General features: G+C 40.8%; 1 protein-coding gene across 1 annotated transcript in view; it reads left to right on the forward strand.

Annotated features, from left to right (window-relative positions):
- Positions 1-30: 30 nt before the first annotated feature.
- STAT1 (signal transducer and activator of transcription 1) overlaps positions 31-20,101 on the forward strand; it is a 45,484-nt gene continuing 25,413 nt past the window's right edge. The window contains exons 1-9 of the mRNA XM_077780201.1: positions 31-206; positions 514-666; positions 5,252-5,380; positions 6,555-6,699; positions 7,918-8,016; positions 14,216-14,305; positions 15,327-15,405; positions 16,504-16,595; positions 18,933-19,084. Coding sequence (XP_077636327.1) covers positions 5,253-5,380; positions 6,555-6,699; positions 7,918-8,016; positions 14,216-14,305; positions 15,327-15,405; positions 16,504-16,595; positions 18,933-19,084 — 785 coding nt within the window. The 5' untranslated portion in view covers positions 31-206; positions 514-666; position 5,252. The remainder of the gene's footprint in view (positions 207-513; positions 667-5,251; positions 5,381-6,554; positions 6,700-7,917; positions 8,017-14,215; positions 14,306-15,326; positions 15,406-16,503; positions 16,596-18,932; positions 19,085-20,101) is intronic.

The following is a 20,101-nucleotide window of genomic DNA, read 5'->3' on the forward strand; positions in this document are numbered from 1 at the left end:
TGGCGGAAGCGGAAGAAGGCGGGGCGCCGGGTGCTGTCTTTATTCCCAGCTGGTACTTTCGTTTTCCTGCACCGAGTCTGCGGAGTGCCTCCGCCAGACCCGGGACGACGCCCTTCAGACCCCAGACCCAGTAGAGGCCACCCGGGTGCCCGGGAAAGGCAGCACCGCTGCGCCTCCGCCCACTGCTGCCCGGCCCAGCGCTCAGAGTGAGTAGGCATGAGGTTCCGGGTACCGGGGTGTGATATGCCAGGACCGCCCCGTTGGGGCCTGGCAGCGGGACTCCCGGAGAGGACGGGCTTTGTAGGTGAATCCGTCATCCCGCAGAGTGCGTCCCCAATGTCACAGGTGTTCTTCTCGGTGACGACTCGATTGCCCCTGGCAGTCGTGCGCTGGCAGTAGAGATGTCTTTTGAAAGAGAATTTTCCCACATAAAACACTACATTTACCCCGTTTACCCTTACCTTTTCCTCCTTCCCGCCCCCTTCAACCAGTCACCTTTTCTTCTTTTCACAGAAAAGTTTTCATTTGCCTCGTGCCATCCTTGAAGAGCTGTCTGGGTTAGACGCTCACATCCTGTGCATGCAAACCCAACAGTCTTGGCACCTGACGTGAATAGCTGCTGTTTGGGTTAGATCCTTAGCCCCTTGCTGGGACACAAGGTGACAGGTCAGTAATTGTTCATGGAAGCGAATGAATCAGTGCATAATTTTAGAATTTTAATTCTGCATCTATGTTTAATTTTTTTAATGTTTATTTTTGAGAGAGAAAGAGACAGAGTGCTAGTGGGGAAGGGACAGAGAGTCAGGGAGGGAGACAGAATCTGAAGCAAGCTCCAGGCTCTGAGCTATCAGCACAAAGCCTGATGTGGGGCTCGAACAGACAAACCAGGAGATCATGACCTTAGCCGAAGTCGGTCGCCCAAGGCACTGAGCCACCCAGGCCCTCCTGCATCTATGTTTAAAGATGAAGGAATTTAGGGGCGCCAGGGTGGCTTAATCGGTTAAGTCGGACTTGGGCTCAGTCATGATCTCCCAGTTTGTGAGTTCGAACCCCGCATCAGGCTCTGTGCTGATAGCTAGGAGCCTGGAGCTTGCTTCGGATTCTGTGTCTGCCCCTCTTCTCTGCCCCTACCCGGCTCACACTCTGTCTCTCTCTCTCTCTCAAAAATAAATAAACATAAAAAAATATTTTAAAAAAAGATGAAGGAACTTAATGTCTTTCAAGAATATAAAAGTTCCTGCAAATCCCTGTATAATATTAGTCTTTGAGAAAATTGTGTCTAATACTGAAGAGTTTGTGTGTGTGTATATAATATATATGTAAATATATATTTGTATGTGGTTGGCTGTCCTTTGGATGTTGTTTGTGTAAGTTGGAGAGGTTGTTTTTATGGGACAGAAATAAGATGAGCCTCTAGCACAATCCAGTATGCAACCACTGCTTAATGAGGATGCAGAACTCCAACTTGGTAGAGTGTAATATGGTTTGCCCTTTACTTTCTAATTCAATATGAAATATACCAGATTTTAATTCAAACTTACTGAGTACATCCTGTGTGCATGACACTGTCCAATGTATAGATGATGTTTAAACAAAAAGAGAAAGAAGACATGGCCCCAGCAACTCTGAAACTCTGAAGCTTACATCACGCAAGGGAGAAATCATAGAGCTTAATAAGGAACTGATGATCTAACAGAGGGTACAGAATGCAATGAGGCACAAGTCAAAGAAAGCTGTCTCTGGATGAGTCTTAGCTATATGGAAGAAAGGGCATTTGTATTTACCTTTGAATGCTGGTAGGATTTAGAGAGGCAGAACTTTGTGGGGAGGCCGTTTTCAAGGGTGAGAGACAGCTGGAACAGAGCAGAAATGTTGGGCATAGCCAAAACGCCATAGAGAATTTGGTAAATGATTTGCTTTTTTAATGGATGCAAATAGGGTAAGGGTGTAAATCAGCCTAGGAATAGGCAAACTAGAAGTTTTAAGCAAGAGAGGGTGTGGTCTAAGTGTACAGCAGGAGGCTGGATTGGGAGACAATGTTGGAGTGGGGGGTTGTGGTTTTTTGTTTTTTGGGTTTCTGTTTTGTTTTGTTTTTTTAGTATAGACCTTTCTTGGCAGGTATTGAGTGCAAAATGGTAACAAATCCAATGGGATGGGAAAGGAGGTGGGACATGGTTCCCCTTTGTCCAAGTGGGGACCCTGTAATCAGGCCAGTGGATTGGGAGCACTTGACCGTGGCCACTTTGGATCAAGCGCCCTTCAAAAAACAAGCTCCCAGGTGGGAGGGATCCTCACAGTACATGGGAAGGGAAAAATGCCCCAGAAGGGACATGGGCTGTGTTCTGCACCCTGGCAGCCTAGCTCCTGCACACCACACTCCTTGGCAGTTTGGGGACTAGGCTAAACTTATCCGTCTGCAAACCCAGGCATCTGCCCCCTACCTCAGTTTTCCTCCTCCCAGTGTTTAGCCAGGTTGGATCGCCAGGCCCTCTTAGGGGTCCGGCCCAACCCAAGGTGAATGGTTCACATCATATACCATATTTTAGCCACTGTGTGGGCTGCAGGCCTTCGGAGGCCGCAGGGAGGCAGCTGTGGGCTGGCCCTAGCCAAACAACCCTTTCCAGGCCACAGAAATCAACCCAAGGTCTTGGGATTACTGAGGGGGAGTCAGCCTAACATTGGAATTTGAACCAGGTGACTGGGGGATGATCACGTCACTCCTTGCATTGGTTACAGGTTTTGTGAGAAGATGATATGGGTTCTAGATTTGTTAACATGAATTTATTAATTGCCTGCCGTGTGCCAGGTGCTGCGTCTATATGACTTCTTCCAGTCTAAACAACCACACTGTTGACAGGGAAGTGAGCTGCTTGAGGTTATGCGTGTAATAAGAGGTGTTGTACCGCCTCTGGCTGATGCTCTGACCAGCCTATTTGCTTTAGGCACATCCTTATTAAACACCTAGCAGGATGGGAGAGAGCCACAGATTTGGAGTCTCCCACTCAGGTAAAAAGAAGTGAAAAATCAAATTTCTATAGCAGGTGTGCCAAATGGGTGGGTTTGTGTCCATTTCTACTGGGATTTGTGAAGTGAAGGTAACTAGCTTTATAGTCCCCCACCCCCACCCCATATCCTTACTTTTCTTTGGAAGAAAATTTGTGGAGTAGACATGACTTCATGCCTGCACATGTGTGCTGGCCAGCATGTGTGCATTACTCTTCCATACCCTGCTTGAAAATCTAGACCCTTTCTCAGAGGCCTGGGAGGACAAGATTCACATATACCCACTCTGCATATTGCCACCTGTGCACTAATCCTAAATTACGCTGTGGTAATAAGAGGTTCTTTGTTTTCCTCAGAGATATGAGGACTTCCTTAAATCAGGTTTTTGTTTTCATTTCCTTAGAACTGCTGTGAAAAAACTGACTTACAGTTATCCAAATAGGTAGTGTTACTTTATCTTTTGAAATTATATTTCACAATGTTTTTTCTTTTTTTTTTTTTAAATGTTTTATTTATTTCTAGGAGAGAGAAAGAGAGACAGCATGAGCAGGGGAGGGTCAGAGAGAGAGGGAGTCACAGACTGAAACAGGCTCCAGGCTCTGAGCTGGCAGTCAGCACAGAGCCCGACGCGGGGCTCAAACCCACAAACCGCGAGATCATGACCTAGGCGAAAGTCGGACGCTTAACCGACTAACTCACCCAGGCGCCCCTTCACAATGTTTTTTCAATCATTAAAAATTATTACTGAGGGGCACCTGGGTGGCTTAGTCAGTTAAGCATCCGACTTTGGCTCAGGTCATGATCTCACAATTTGTAAGCTTGAGCCCCGCATCGGGCTCTGTGCTGAAGGCCTGAAGCCTGGAGCCTGCTTCAGATTCTGTGTCTCTCTCTGTCTCCGCCTGTCCCACACTTAGGATCTTTTCCTCTCTCTCTAATATAAATAAATACTTTAAAATTAATGAAAAAAAGAAAGCATAGGGATAAAGCCCTTTGATAAAAAAATATAAAAAAATAAAAATAAAATAAAAATAAAAATTATTACTGCGATTAATAGTTATTGTGCCAGTTTTATTATTTGTAGTAGGCCAAAAAGAAAATGTATCTTTTTTAAAAAGGTATAAGACAAAAATAATTCATTTTACCGTATGAATCACAAAATATAAAATACTGGTTTAAAATTCTTTCAGTTAATACAAATGTACTGCATTTCTAAGAGGACAGCTCTGGAGAGTTCTTATGATTTGTTTGAAAGCAAATGTAATTAAATAATATTTTCTGGTTTTTATTTGATAAAAGTGCAGATTCATTTAGAAGGCATATTATGTGCCTAGCACTAATCTGGAGATAGAGCAGTGAACATTCCACCCACCCTCCAAATTCTTCCCTTTGTGTGGGGAAAATAGACAGTAATCAAAAGAAAAAAGAAAATAAGGGCACCTGGGTGGCTTCATAGGTTAAGTGTCTGACTCTTGATTTGAGCTCAAGTCGTGATCTCACAGTGAGATTGAGCCCTGGGGTTGGGCTCTGAGCTGACAGAGCAGAGCCTGCTTCGGATTCTTTTTCCCCTCTCCCTCTCTCTCTGCCCCGCCCCAGCTCTTTCACACATATGCATGCTCTCTCTTTCCTCTCAAAATAAACAAACATTAAAAAAAAAAAAAAAGAAAAGAAAAAAATATAGTTAGATGGTGGTAAGTGCTATGCAGAAAAATGCATCAGGACAGAGGGATAGTGTTTTACGAGGTAAGAGGTGATGTCAATTTAAATGAGGTGTCCAGAAAAGGTTTCCCTTTTGTGTTGACATTTGAACAAAGGCCTGAAGATGTGTTTTCTGGAGAAGAAAAAATGATTAACTTCCAAACCTCAATAAAAAACAGGTTTCTGAATATAAACACCATATTAAGTAATATATTTCAGAGACAAATTATGTTTTGGGTTAAGATACTTAAGAAGCAGAGGTGCCTGGGTAGCTCGGTTGGTTGAGTGTCTGACTCTTGGTCTTGGCTCAGGTTATGATCTTGTAGTTTCATGAGTTTGGGCCCAATGCTGGGCTTTGTGCTGGTGGCGTGGAGCCTGCTTGGGATTCTGTCTCCCTCTCTTTCTGCTCCTCTCCCACTCACACTGTCTCTGTCTCTCTCAAAATAAATAAACTTAAAAAAAGATATTTAAAGAAGCATAATGCTAGATGTGCTTCCTTTGGAACTACGGTCTTCCATTCACAATGTGGGTTCTGTGTTCCGTTCCCTTACAGGATGTCTCAGTGGTACGAGCTTCAGCAGCTTGACTCCAAATTCCTGGAGCAGGTTCACCAGCTCTATGATGACAGTTTTCCCATGGAAATCAGACAGTACCTGGCACAGTGGCTAGAAAAGCAAGACTGGTAAGAAAAGCCCACATGAAGGTTTTCTGTGATTTTAAAATAATTTGTTGAAGTGACTTGGAACGACATTGGCTAAAAGATGAATCACCTTGTGGCCATGGGGACTATCTGTTGCAGAAAACTGTTTTGGTTTGAAAAGTGGCATGTGTCTTTACAAAGTTAAATGCATTAGTCATTAAGTACTTTTATGCAGTTTTGTCCATTTAATTATGATGCATACTTCTATGTGCTTTAGACAAGTTAGGTAATGGTGACACCAGTTACTTTCCATATTAGGATCCAAGCTATAGGAAGAAGTTGTTGAAAGAAATAATTATAGCCCACTTATGGTAAAACATTGATTAGAAATGTGAAGAAAGTAATAAAATTAAGGGGATATCTCTAAAAACGGATATGTGTTCTATTTTAAAATTTTACTGTAGGTTGACTGCAAAAATTTTAAATGTTTTAAAAGTTTTCACCATATGAAGTAAAGGCCCCTATTGTTTTTTCCCTTCCAGAGATTAACATTAAGAGTTTTGTGCGTAATCTAGAGTTCTAGAATTTTTCAAGCTAATTGTACGTCATAAGTGTATTGCATAGGGGGTCCTGGGTGGCTCATTTGGTTAAATGTCTGACTTGACTTCTTCTCAGGTCACCATCTCACAGTGTGAGTTTGGTGGTGAGATCCAGCCCTGTATCAGGCTCCACACTGGGCATGGAGCATGCTTGAGATCCTCTCTTCTTTTGCCTCCTCTCTGCTCATGCTTTCTCTCTCTCCCTCAAAAAAGAAGAAAAATTAGGGGCGCCTGAGTGGCTTAGTCAGTTAAGCATCTGACTTCAGCTCAGGGCATGATCTCACGGTTTGTGAGTTAGCCCCGCATGAAGCTCTTTGCTATTAGTGCAGAGCCCACTTCAGATCTTCTCTCTCTCTCTCTCTCTCTCTCTCTCTCTCTCTCTCTCTGCCCCTCCTCACTTGTGCATGCATGCATGTTCTCTCTCTCTCAAAAATAAACATTAAAAAAAGAAAAATTGTACAAACTGCTGTTTTGAAAGCAACATCAGTCATGAACAAAACCAAAGACCACACTTAAAATTTGTTTTTTTAAAAATAATTTTAATAAGGAAAACAATGTTCATTTTGTTCGTTTAAAGTACTGTCTAAAATGAAATGTACAAATTTTAAATCTCCTAGGGAGCATGCTGCTAATGATGTTTCATTTGCCACCATCCGTTTTCATGACCTCCTATCACAGCTGGATGATCAGTACAGTCGCTTTTCTTTGGAAAATAATTTTTTGTTGCAGCACAACATAAGGAAAAGCAAGCGTAATCTTCAGGTATGACCTGGTTTCTGTGTTTTAGTCAAGAGGTTCCCAGGCTCATATAAGAGTTTATTGCATTCACTGGTATTTTTAAAAGTTACAGAGACTGTAAATAAACTATTTTTATATGGCTAATATTTTATAGCATAAGCAAAGTAAAATATGAATTCATTTAGTAAATATATAAGGAATTTTCAGGTTTAAGTGTTTCACCTGTTAGGCATCAGTACTTCTGAGAGAAATGTGATGCTATAACCTTGTCTTACTAAAAATTGTCGAAATTTAAGCCCAAGAAAAAGGATTACATTTTAAAACCAGTGAGCTGTAGTAACATGTCAAAGCTCCAAGGAGATTTAGTGATGAGTCCAGTCTGAGTCCTTGGTATACAGGTGAAGAATGAGTCCGGAAAGGTTTGATATCCCTGAGGCCCGATACTGAGTTGGTGACTGGAACTAGGTCTCTACCTTTCCTGCTTTTGGAGGAACTGCCTCCCAGAAAAGAGAAAGTTGAGGAGAGTCCCAGGCAGGAGAGAATGGGCTACAAAGTTTTAGGAGTTTTTCAAAAGTACTCCCAGTATCCCCTAAGCCTGGCTACCACATCTATTTCTATACTAATGGAACTTTTCTGTTTCAATGGAGGTGAGAGCCAGTGTTTTTTTGTTTCATACAACATAGCCAGACTCTTCAATTTAGGTAATTAGAAGTTTTGTCTTTTTTTTGTGAATGTATCTGATTTTATAATACCAGTGACGGGGGAAGTCAGATTAAATTTATAGAAATTTGATCTCCTATAGACTTTGCTTGAACATGCCTGTCACAAAGAGCCATGATTACCAGTATTTTGTAAACTGACTATGACCAGGAAATAGAAAAACTGAAAGGAGTATTTTTAATCTAATTCAAAGCATAGACCAACAGATAAATTGAAAAATACCAGAGATAATTTCCATACTATTTGCATTGTCTCAGGATCCTAACAGAACATAATTGGCCTCAAGAATAATGGAAATTAAAATAAAAATATTACAGGAACCATGCATGAAAATGCACTTATTGGAGGTTTTTGTCATAATTGTAAAAAGAATATTTAGACTTTACCAAAAAAATAGCTTGTATAGAATTTAATAAATACAAGATGAGGCTTCTCAGTGGATAAGAGTGAATGTAATTTATAACATACAATGGCTTAAACATTCTGAAATTTAGTTTGTTTTTATTCTAACCTGATATCTAGGATAATTTTCAGGAAGACCCAATACAGATGTCTATGATCATCTATAACTGTCTGAAGGAAGAAAGGAAGATCCTGGAGAATGCCCAGAGATTCAATCAGGTACTTTTTGTCTAATTGAACACTAAAGATTATAGTAAAATAAAAATTCATTCATTTATCCAACAAATATCATCAACACCCAGTTTGAGGCAACACTGAATAGCCCTCTGATTTTATGGCCCCAAGTAATGGGAAAAATCAGATATAGAGATTTTATAGATCTAGGCTTTAACAAAGGACCCATATCTAATGGAAGTCATTCTGGTGAGGGAGAGAGGTAATACATAAACAAAATACTTTCAGATAGTAATAATTACTATGCAGATACCAAAGCAAGATGCTGTGATATGATAATGGAGTATCTAGAGGATGGGGTTGTTTCTTTAGATCAGGGTCTGGAAGCTTCTCTGAGACACAGGGCAGGGAGGGAAGCCAACAGACAGAGGGCTCTTGCAGCAGTCCAAGGGAAAGAGGGCAGGAGTGTACTCAGGAAAGGTGCAGTCAGTGGACGTGGAAAGAAGAGGACAGTTTATATTTTGGACATGGTACCAACGGGGCTTACAGTGAAGGATCAAATGTGGGAGTGAGGGAAAGTGAAAAATGAAAGATGACTTCATGGTTTGTGACTCGATCACTTGGAGATACTGTTTATTGAGTTAGGGAAGAAGGAAAGGACTGGAGTGGGGCTTTTATGGGACATAGTATGTATTGGAGGAGAACAGGTTGATGGGAGAATCAAGAGCTTGGTTTTAAATAGGACTGAGTTACCTTTAAATACACAAGACATTTAAACGGAGTGAGTCAGGGGCGCCTGGGTGGCTTAGTCGGTTAAGCATCTGGCTTTCGCTTAGGTCATGATCTCGTGGTTCGTGGGTTCGGCCCCGCATCGGGCTCTGTGCTGACTGCCGGCTCGGAGCCTGGAGGCTGTTTCAGTCTGTGACTCCCTCTCTCTCTGACCCTCCCCTGCTCACGCTGTCTCTCTCTCTCCTAGAAATAAAGAAAACATTTAAAAAAAATGAATAGAGTGAGTCAGAGTTGTAGTTCCAAGACTTTTTCATCATGGTTTTGCTAATGCTGATAATACAAACCTTCCCGGCAGTCAGGGTTCAGATTTTTTAAATTGCCATGGCATCTGTTCATTCCTGTCTTGAGTGAGTGATGGAGTGGTGAGAACAACCCAGAAGGCAGACAGCTGTGAAACCTCTGGATGGGTTGTTCTGGTTAAGACCCTTCCAGTGTGAGGTGGGCGTGGGGGGGGGCGGGGAATGCAAGAGTATTAGAATTTAAATAGTGGCAATGAATGCCATTCTCCATGCACTTTCTGAGCATTTGAGCCATCCTTGTGAATGTGTTGCTTCCCTGGGCATTTAGTTCCTGCCTCCTCATCACACTGAAAGCACCTTGCTACACTAAGCATTTAAAGGTGTTTATTATTTGTTCTCAACTGAAGCTGGTTCATCTGGTACCTGTCCTGGTGGACAAAAGTATGTATCAGCACTGGCTGCCTGGTCTCTGCAGGAGCTATGCCTGTCTTCAGCATGGCGTTCTGCACCCGAGAGATTTTCAGCAGCAAGTTTTGATTGTGTGTGATTTTTGTCTTCACACCACTGTGCGAAGGGCTGGCCACTCCCGTGTCTCAAATGAACTTGAGAGGACCTCCAAGAACAGAGACGGGCAGAAAAAGTTTCTACCAGCTTGTTATTCAAGCATTTCTGTCTTCACATTCAGCCCCAAGGCCCAGAGTTGGCTCTAGGAGGCAGAGTAGAGGATATCTCTTCTCTCAAATTAGCCTTCTCTCTTGGTTATGCTTTATGTCTTGAAGGCTTGCAAGACTTTGTCTCCCCTTTAAAAATATAGGTGATCTGGGGAGAGGTTCATTTTAAGCCTCTCAGAAGACACTGGAGGTATCAGTGAACACCTTTAAGGGGGATTAGTTGATTGTCCAACTGAGAACAAGAGAAGCAAGGCTTTTGGGGGTTTGAAGGAAGGATCTAGATGCCTGAGGCCATCAGGAAAGGGAAAAGGCACCAGAGTTACCCAGCCTACTACAAGCTGGAAAGTTGAGAAACAGTTCTTTGCCATTTCTCCTCTTATTGAAGTAACTACACTTTAATAATATATCTTGTATTCATACTGACATTTGTATGTATGATACAATGGATGTATGATACAATGGATGATAAGATGTCTGTATTCGGTTCAAAGCAACTCTATTTGGGGCCAGATGTATAGAGAGAATCTAGATGAAACAAGAATGTCTGTGAATTGACTGACAAGTGTGGAAACTTACAGATACACGGAGAGTCAAGAAATTCAACATGTTTAGAACATGCAAAATTCAGAGTCTGTTCGGTGCATTTAAAGAGCATAAAATTCTGTAGAAATGTTGGGATAGAAAAATATTGTTCCCGTTATTATTTGTTTTAATAGAAGAGCTTTCAGAAAGTATATTTAAGAGAATATGATATCATATATAGATATTTCTTAGTAAACTACAGATGTTTTGTTTGGTGCCATTATAGAACAGCAAAATGTAGAAAAAGCTACTTATATGTATGGACAAAATTTAGGTCCATAGGGCTCACCACAGTGGGTGGTGATCATTTCTGTCAGGTTGGAAGGACAGACATAAAGTAGTTATTCTCTCTTTGTGATCTTCAGTAATAATAGTTACCATATACTGAATGCTTATTTATTTATATAAACATTTCATTTGAATAAATGTTTTCAAAACTGCCATTGAAACTTACATGTACCCCAGTGTTCATAGCAGCACTCTCAACAATAGCCAAAACATGGAAAGAGCCTAAGTGTCCATCAGCTGACAAATGGATCAAGAAGATGTGGTTTATCTATACCATGGAATACTACATGGCAATGAGAAACAATGAAATCTGGCCATGTGTAGCAACATGGATGGACCTTGAGGGTGTTATGCTGAGCGAAATAAGTCAGGCAGAGAGGGGCAGATACCATATGTTTGCACATATAGGTGGATTAGAAAGAACTTAATGGAGGACCATGGGGGAGAAGATGGGGAAACTAAGTATTCTTATCCCCATTTTACAGATGAAAAAACTCAGGTTTAGAGGGCAGGCACTTTGCTTATGGCCACAGATCTAATGAGGTTTGCAGTTTAAACGTAGAATTGTCTGGTTCTATAACCTATTCATTAGAGAAGTCTCTTGATCTGTCTTTGGGTATTGGGCATGTGAGGTAGGATAGGATGGCTTTCTGACTAGGACTTCTAACACCCATTGAGTGCCTGTCACAGATCCTCTTACTTGGATAGCTGCTCATTCAGTTGAAGAGAAAATCTCCCTGAGCAGACTTTTCCTTTGTCTGGGGTGTGTGGGTAACTCCGTTCCAATTAAAACCCTCCAAACAAGGTCTATAGATGTGCAGGTGTGAAATGAGAAAATAGGAATAAAGGACCGTGAAGGTCTCTTCCAACCTTAACATTGTTTTTGCAGTTTTTATGTAAATTCCAGTTAGTTAACATACTGTATAATATTAGTTTCAGGTGTACAATATAGTGATTCAACACTTGCATACCCAACTTTAATGTGTCATGTTCCTGTGGTTTCCTGATTTTCCTGGTTTGTCCGAAACTTAAAAAGTTAAAGACTCACCCTGAAAGTAGTATCAGAATCAAAAGTGTAGGGTGGCCATAGTTATACTGTTGGTATTTTTTAAGTACTTGATGGTGAAATACTGAACAGCCACCTGATATTTGGGAGTAGGGTAGAGGGATGAAGCAGGACAGGAAAGGGAGGAGTAAGAGAATACCACAGTGTGTCAGAACAGCAGGAAGAGAATGGGATAGCCGGGAGTGCAGCTGGATGCTTATAGCCATTATTTCCCCATTTGCTAAACTCCCCTTTGACAGTGTAGGAAAAAGGAGCAGGAAGTCAGCATGTCCCAGGGGCCTGGTCCCTCTGTCTGGGTGAAGTAGCTCTGCTCTCACAAGAGCCCACCGGACATGGCATCCACGCTGCACTTTCAGCAGACAACAGCAGAAATTTTTCCACAGACATGGGAAGCCTTATAGAGCTGCTCATGGTGACAGCTCATTCTGAATGGCCAGAGCAGTCCCATTTATTCCTTGGTGACATGTAGTACCTGAGGATACCAGTCATTTTGGTGGTATTTTTAATACACGCTTTACATAGAGTTCAGATGTTTTCCAGAGCATATACAATGAAGGAAGGCTTCCAAAGTTTTCTTTAAACAAAGAGTAACTTTAATTACTCAAAGCTAATAAAAGTAGAACAGAAAAGAATATTATAGGCCAGTTCCACTTATGAATATCAATGTAAAGTCCTAAATAAATTCGTGATCAGAATTAAGTAATACATTAAGAAAAAAAAATATATTATGACCAAGTACGATTTATTCCAGATTGTAATTACAGAGTAGACTGTGACTGGAAAATCCATTAATGTAACTCATTATGCAAACAGATACAAGGAAGAAAAAGCATATGCTTATCTCTTTAGCTGCTGAAAAGGGCTGACAAAATCCAACACCCATCTGATAAGAGACATTAAATAAAATAGGTATTGATGGATACCTCTTTAGCCTATTAAAATATCTATCAGTTCTATAAACAGTTATCTTACTTAGTTTGGAAAACATTAGTTAAGTCAAAACCATGGCAAGGATGTCCACTATTTCCCCTGCTGCTAGGTAACATTATATTGGTGGTATTCACCAGCGCAATTAGGCCAGAGAAAACCATTAGGAGCATAAGAAAGAATCAAAAGCAACATCATAAAGATATCAGCTCTCCCTAAGTTACTCATAATTTTAATGTCATCTTAATAGAAATACCAAGTTGCTTTCTGACGCTATGAAAGTGATCAGGAGAATAATCATGCAGAAGTAGCAAGGAAATGCATGAAAAAAAGTAAAACAGTGAGATGGGACCAGCCCCATTAGATATACTCCAAACCCTCTGTAATGAAACACTGTTCAGGAGCTCAGGCTTATGAACAAAAGCCCCATGGGAAAGAAGAGTAAATCTAGAACTTGAAACCAGGTACATAAGAAAATGTACCTGGTTTGGGTGATAAAGTGACAACTGAAAGCTCTGGAGAAAATATGATTTTTTCATTAAATGTTGTCAAGACAAATGGATAGCCAATTGGGAAAAAGTTAAAACTGAAGCCATACTTCACAGTAGACACAAGAATAAACTTCAAATGGATCAGAGATCTAAAAGTAAAAAAGAAAAAAAGAAACCATGCAAGTGCTAGGTTAAAAATGGGTGAACTCCTTTATAATCCATCAATACAGAAAGGCTTTCTAATAGGGGAAATCCAGATATGAAAGAAGAAATAATAAATTTGAATATATAAAAATACCCACATAGAATCTGTGCTGTGTAGGACTCTATGTAAGAAAGTTTGATGGGCACAATTTTGGCCATGGGAGGGGCTTTTGCTCTAAACAAAAAAAGCATCTTTTTAGAATCTCATCTATATGAGAACAGTCTCATGTTTACCACTCTACCACCTGGACCTAGGACATTGCCCGACCATGACTTAATATCTAGTAAGTCATACCATGTGAGTAAGGCATGGAACACCTAATGTAATGAGCATACAGACACTGTTATGTCCAAGTCCAAGTCCTCATCTAGGATGAGGACCAAATACTCTCAGTATGTCTGGGTTGACAGTCATTATTGCGTTACAGTAGCAGATACTCGTTGAAGCCCTTAAAGGGCAATGCTGTTCATTGTAGATATGCCTCTGAATCACCTGGGATCTTGTCAAAATGGGGCTTCTGATTCAGTAATCAGATTAGGACCTGAGAGTCTGCATTTCCAACAAACTCCCAGGTGGTAAGGTACTGCTGGTCTGGGTACCACACTGTGGATCGCAAAGCTTTAAGATAAGTACGGGGTTAATAAGAATAATCTTGTCTACAGAATTTGAGGAACCTTGAAATAAACTTCTTAAGTGGTACCATGCAACTGTGTGAATCAGTGGAAAATTCCAGAAATACTCTGTTTATATTAGGCATGAATTGAGCCTAGTCTTTCTGTAGACTCTTTAACAGCTTGTCAGCATTTTCCAGGGCCTTGAGAACTGAGCTCTTTCTTGTCAATACTCATGTGGGAAGCTTGTAGGAGGTTTTGAAAGGTCTGGGAGGTAGGTAAGAACACAGGGTATGGACTTGACTTTGGAGAGTAAGCAGCGGGTAAATTTGCCAAAAGAAATGATAGTTGCTAACCACGCACCTCCCATTACAGGCGCAGTCGGGGAATATTCAGAGCACTGTGATGTTAGACAAACAGAAAGAGCTTGACAGTAAAGTCAGAAATGTGAAGGATAAAGTTATGGTGAGTATTGAGTAAATATATACATTTAGCCTCTAACTTTTTGTAAAGGAAGAAGGTTTTGATTGCTCAAATGTAAACGTGGTAACTAATTTCAGTCTTTTAAATAGTTGAGAGAAAAGCTTTGCTGAAGTTCCAAATCATAAGTAAACACATTGGTTAAACCAATGAGCAGAGAGATTTATGGCCCCTGTTGTAACTTCCAAACGTTGAGCTTATCTTTTTCTTCCTTGTGAGATTGTGCAGGAACTTTCGACTTTGCCCCATCACACAATAAATTAGATGTTGCTACTCTTGCTCTAAATAGCCTTTAAGTCTGTGCTTCTCAAATTTGGGGTGTTCCTGGGATTACACAGAGCCCCAGGATGAACACAGCCCATTCTTTTCAAGCACCTGTTTTATTCTGGGACTTGAAAAGGGAACAAAAACATTTCACTTGAAAGAAATTCTGATACATTTCTGATTAGAATAAAATATCCACAACAATTTTAAAATAAAATCTGTAAGATAATATGGAAGCAGAGAGCTGCTTTGGTGCCCTTGGTGGCCTGTGTTCACCCCCCTCTACTCTGAGAGCTAACTGGAGGGAAGGGATAAGGGTTCTTGCTTTATACCCAGCCTGTATCTGTGGGAAAGGCCTTCTAGCTGAGAGGTGCAGTCTCATCTGGGTATGGGTCACCCCAATGTGGATTTGACTTTGTGCTTCAAGAGTGCCTTTCTGAATTCCGTATTCTTTGAAGCAACTTTATCCTGCAGCCTTCTAGGAAAACACTTCATTAAAGTAGAAATCAAGTAAGCTCAGTTTGGAAATAGCCATATGTTTTCCTTTTTAAAAAAAGTTCCTACATACTTATTAAGGAGATAGAAATTATTCTGTATGTGATTAGAATTTTGCAAATTGAATCCATCTTTGAGGGAGCTGGATTGTTACAATGATTTTCTGGGTCCTATAGAAACAGTAATCTGTTTCCTAAAGTCTTTGGAAGCGGATTGGTGGAAAACCAGTTTATGTTTTTATTTGTAGTGTATAGAGCATGAAATCAAGACCCTGGAAGACTTACAAGATGAATATGACTTTAAGTGCAAAACCTTGCAGAACAGAGGTAAGAGTTAACATAGAAAGCAGTGCCTGTTGGCTATCATTTTTTTTTTCTGTTTACACTATATAAAGAAGACAAGTATGTCTTCATATTTACCAAATGTTTTATGACTCTGAATTGCTAGTCTTGGCTTCTTGATGACCCAAGCCAGGGTCTTAACCTCTCTACTGTTGACATTTTGAACCTGATAAATTTTTTGTTGTGAGGGGCCGTCCTGTGCATGAACTGTTTAGCAGCATCCCTGACTTCTCCCCACCAGATGGCAGTAGAACTATTTCCCTACTCCCCAGTGGTGACAACCAAACCGTCTCCAGACGTTGCAAAATGTTCTGTGGGGGTGGGGGTGGGGCGGGGGAGTACCACCCCCAGTTGATAACCACTGGTTATGTGTTATTCACTGTACTTCCTTGTACCTGGCCCACTGATGGACATAGACTGATAGGTGTGTGGGTTTCCCTGTGCAAATCCCAGAAGCTTCTTCAAACGTTGCAACTCCATGTGGATACTCTGCAGAGAAGTTTAGCATTGCTCTTAATGTTTTAAATCAGTTTTGCTCTACTTTGTTGTTGCTTGTTTTTGATGATGACAAGCCATCAACTGAAAAGAACCCAAAAGGATGTATGTGTAAAATATGTTAGGCACTGCTGTAACCCTCGCTGCCATTTGGACGATACCAAGGTTAATCTGGAGAGCTGATTAGTGTAATCTGAGGAACAGTAGGAGAGAAAGGAACCTCAACTACTACTTCCTAATACTTCTTTTCCAAAGCTACAGATAGGCTCTGTGTAAATTCTTTATATGAGATTTTGAATTTTGTCATTTATGTGCATTTTGATAATATTCTGGCAGTGACTTAAGAACCAGATGGTACTGTTTCCAGGTTCCATGAGTCATTGAAAACAAGTGTACTTTATTTCAGCCTGTCAGTTTTTATTCTTAGGACATTTTTCTTGTTCAGTAAAAACTGAAGAGCAAACTTTGATCTATCGTCCGCACGTGGATTATATTTCTTCTAAGTGTTTGTGAATCTTGGATTTAGTTATTTTTGTGTTTTTGTTTTTTTTACATTTATATTTATCTGTCATCTCTCCCAATTCACAGAACATGAAACCAATGGTGTGGCAAAGAATGATCAGAAACAAGAACAGATGTTAATCAAGAAGATGTATTTAATGCTTGACAGTAAGAGGAAGGTAGTGATTCATTTTCCAGAATAACATGTTTTTGTCACAAACTGTAAATAATGGATGTGAAGTTTATAATAGAGGAAGAATTATAATACCTAATATTAAGTATATAATCTTATAATTCTTAATATAATTATAGTATATTGTAATATAATAGAGGAAGAATTCCCATGGTTTATCACTTACATACAATACCCAGTGCTCATCCCAAGTGCTGTCCTCAATGCCCATCACCCACTTTCCCCTCTCCCCCAGCCCCCATCAACCCTCAGTTTGTTCTCTGTATTTAAGAGTCACTTATAGTTTGCCTCCCTTCCTCTCTGTAACCATTTTTTCCCCTTCCCTTCCCTCATGGTCTTCTGTTAAGTTTTTCAGGATCCACATATGAGTGAAAACATTTGGTATCTTTCTTTCTCTGACTGACTTATTTCACTCAGCATAATACCTTCCAGTTCCATCCACGTTGCTGCAAATGGCATGATTTCATTCTTTCTCATTGCCAAGTAGTATTCCATTCTATATATAAATCACATCTTCTTTATCCACTCATTAGTTGATGGACATTTAGGCTCTTTTCATAATTTGGCTATAGTTGAAAGCACTGCTATAAACATTGGGGTACAGGTGTCCCTATGCATCAGCACTCTTGTATCCCTTTGGATGAATTCCTAGTATTGCTATTGCTGGATCATAGAGTATTTCTATTTTTATTTTTTGAGGAACTTCCACACTGTTTTCCAGGGGGGCTGCACCAGTTTACATTCCCACCACAGTGTAGGTGGGTGCCCATTTCTCCACATCCTCGCCTGCATCTGTAGTCTCCTGATTTGTTCATTTTAGCCACTCTGACCAGCATGAGGTGGTATCTCAGTGGGGTTTTGATTTGTATTTCCTTGATGATGAGGGACACTGAGCAGCATTTCATGTGTCTGTTGGCCATCTGGATGTCCTCTTTGAAGAAGTGTCTGTTCATGTCTTCTGCCCATTTCTTCACTGGATTATTTGTTTTTCAGGTGTTGAGTTTGGGGAGTTCTTTATAGATTTTGGATACTAACCCTTTATCTGATATGTCATTTGCAAATATCTTTTCCCATTCTGTCAATTGCCTTTTAGTTTTGTTGATTGTTTCCTTTGCAATGCAAAGCTTTTTATCTTGATGAGGTCTCAATAGTTCATTTTTGTTTTTAATTCCCTTCCCTTTGGAGATGTGTTGAGCAAGAAATTGCTGCGGTTGAGGTCAAAGAGGTTGTTTGCCTGCTTTCTCCTCTAGAGTTTTGATGGTTTCCTGTCTCACATTTAAGTTTTTTATCCATTTTGAGTTTATTTTTGTGTATGGTGTAAGAAAGTGGTCTAGTTTCATTCTTCTGCATGTTGCTGTCCAGTTCTCCCAGCACCATTTGCTAAAGAGACTGTCTTTTTTCCATTGGATACTCTTTTCTGCTTTGCCAAAGATTAGTTGGCCATATCTTTGTGGGTCCAATTCTCTGTTCAATTCCATTGATCTATGTGTTTGTTTTTGTGCCAATACCAATCATTGGGATTGCACTGAATGTGCAGATTGCTTTGGGAAGTATTGACATTTTAACAATATTTGTTCTTCCAGTCCGTGAGCATGGAATGTTTTTCCATTTCTTTGTGTCTTATTCAATTTCCTTCATAAGTTTTCTATAGTTTTCAGCCTACAGATCTTTTATATCCTCGGAAAGGTTTATTCCTAGGTATTTTACGTTCTTGGTGCAATTGTAAATGGGATCAATTTCTTGATTTCTCTTTCTGTTCCTTCATTATTGGTGTATAGAAATGCACCTGACTTCTATACATTGATTTTGTACCCTGTGACTCTGCTGAATTCATGTATCAGTTCTAGCAGCCTTTTTGTAGGGTCTTTCAGGTTTCCCGTGTAGAGTATCATGTCGTCTACAAAAAGTGGAAGTTTGACTTCTTCTTTGCCAATTTTGATGTCTTTTATTTCATTTCATTGTCTGATTGCTGATGCTAGGACTGAGGAAGAATTATTATTTTTAAAATCACTTGGCTTAGAGCCCCAATTGGGATATTTGCATTTGTTTTTAAAAAAATATTTTGAATGTTTGTTTATTTTTGAGAGAGAAAGTGTGTGTGAGTGAGCAGGGGTGGGGCACAGAGAGTGGGAGAAAAGGATCTGAAGTGGGCTCTGCGCTGACAGCAGAGAGCTCGATGTGGGGCTCAGACTCACAAACCGTGATATCATGACCTGAGCTGAAGTCAGACGCTTAACCAGCTGAGCCACACAGGCGCCCCTAAAAATGTTTTTAAATTCAGTGAGTAAAGATGAACTTACTTTGCTTCTTCCTCTCTCTTTAGGAAGTAGTTCACAAAATAATAGAGTTGTTGAACATCACTGAACTTACCCAGAAGGCCCTGATTAATGATGAACTGGTGGAGTGGAAGCAGAGACAGCAGAGTGCCTGTATTGGGGGACCCCCCAATGCTTGTCTTGATCAACTGCAAAACTGGTAAGATTCTCCAAAGCTGTCTGGCTAACCCCAGGAACTCATGAAGTGCACATTCGAGTTGTAGTTAGTGAAAGAACCCTATCAAAACTTTGGTTTAGAGGGGTGCCTGGGTAGCTCAGTCGGTTGAGCGTCTGACTTCAGCTCAGGTCATGATCTCAGGTTCCTCGGTTCGAGCCCCACATCGGGCTCTGTGCTGGAGCCTGTTTCGGATTCTGTATCTCCCTCTCTCTCTGACCCTCCCCTGATCACGCTGTCTCTCTCTCTCTCAGAGATGAATAAAGCATTAAAAATTAAAAAAAAAAAACAAAAAACCTTTGGTTTAGAGTTTGATATAGTCCAGCTTCCTCTTGCCCTGGAAATAGTCACTTGCAAAGCACACGTTTTTCACACATGTGGCCAAGTTCAGCCACGTTCTGCTTGGCTTGGAGCACTCCTCTCCCTTCTATATGTGTACTATGTGACGTGTCATTTGTGCCAAAACACTGGTGATGTAGCCGTCACATAAACAAATTTAACAACTTGAGCCTTGATGTTTTATTAAAAACAAAATAGCATGAGACATTTTCCAGGCTTCCATGAAATCATAGTTTGTCGTGGACTGTTCATTTGGTCATCGTCTAGTAAACACTTATTAAATGCCTTATGCCCAGCCCTGGGGTAGTACCTGGCAACACAATGATGAATGGTTCTTGGTCCTTACCAGTAAGGAGCTCACAGTGTGGAGGCGGGAGGTGGATGTCATCATTCTGCACAGTAGAATGTTACCAGTGCTCTAACAAAGGTCTGTCCAGAGTTCTGTGAAAGATGAGGGAAGGGGCGCCTGGGTGGCTTAGTCGGTTAAGCGTCCGACTTTCGCTTAGGTCATTATCTCGCGGTTCGTGGGTTCGAGCCCCGGCGTCGGGCTCTGTGCTGACTGCCAGCTCAGAGCCTGGAGCCTGTTTCAGCCTGTGACTCCCTCTCTCTCTGACCCTCCCCTGCTCACGCTGTCTCTCTCTCTCTCCTGAAAATACATAAAAC

This window comes from Crocuta crocuta, unplaced genomic scaffold, assembly GCF_008692635.1.
Source record: "Crocuta crocuta isolate KB4526 unplaced genomic scaffold, BGI_CrCroc_1.0 scaffold38, whole genome shotgun sequence".
Classification (NCBI taxonomy): domain Eukaryota; kingdom Metazoa; phylum Chordata; class Mammalia; order Carnivora; family Hyaenidae; genus Crocuta; species Crocuta crocuta.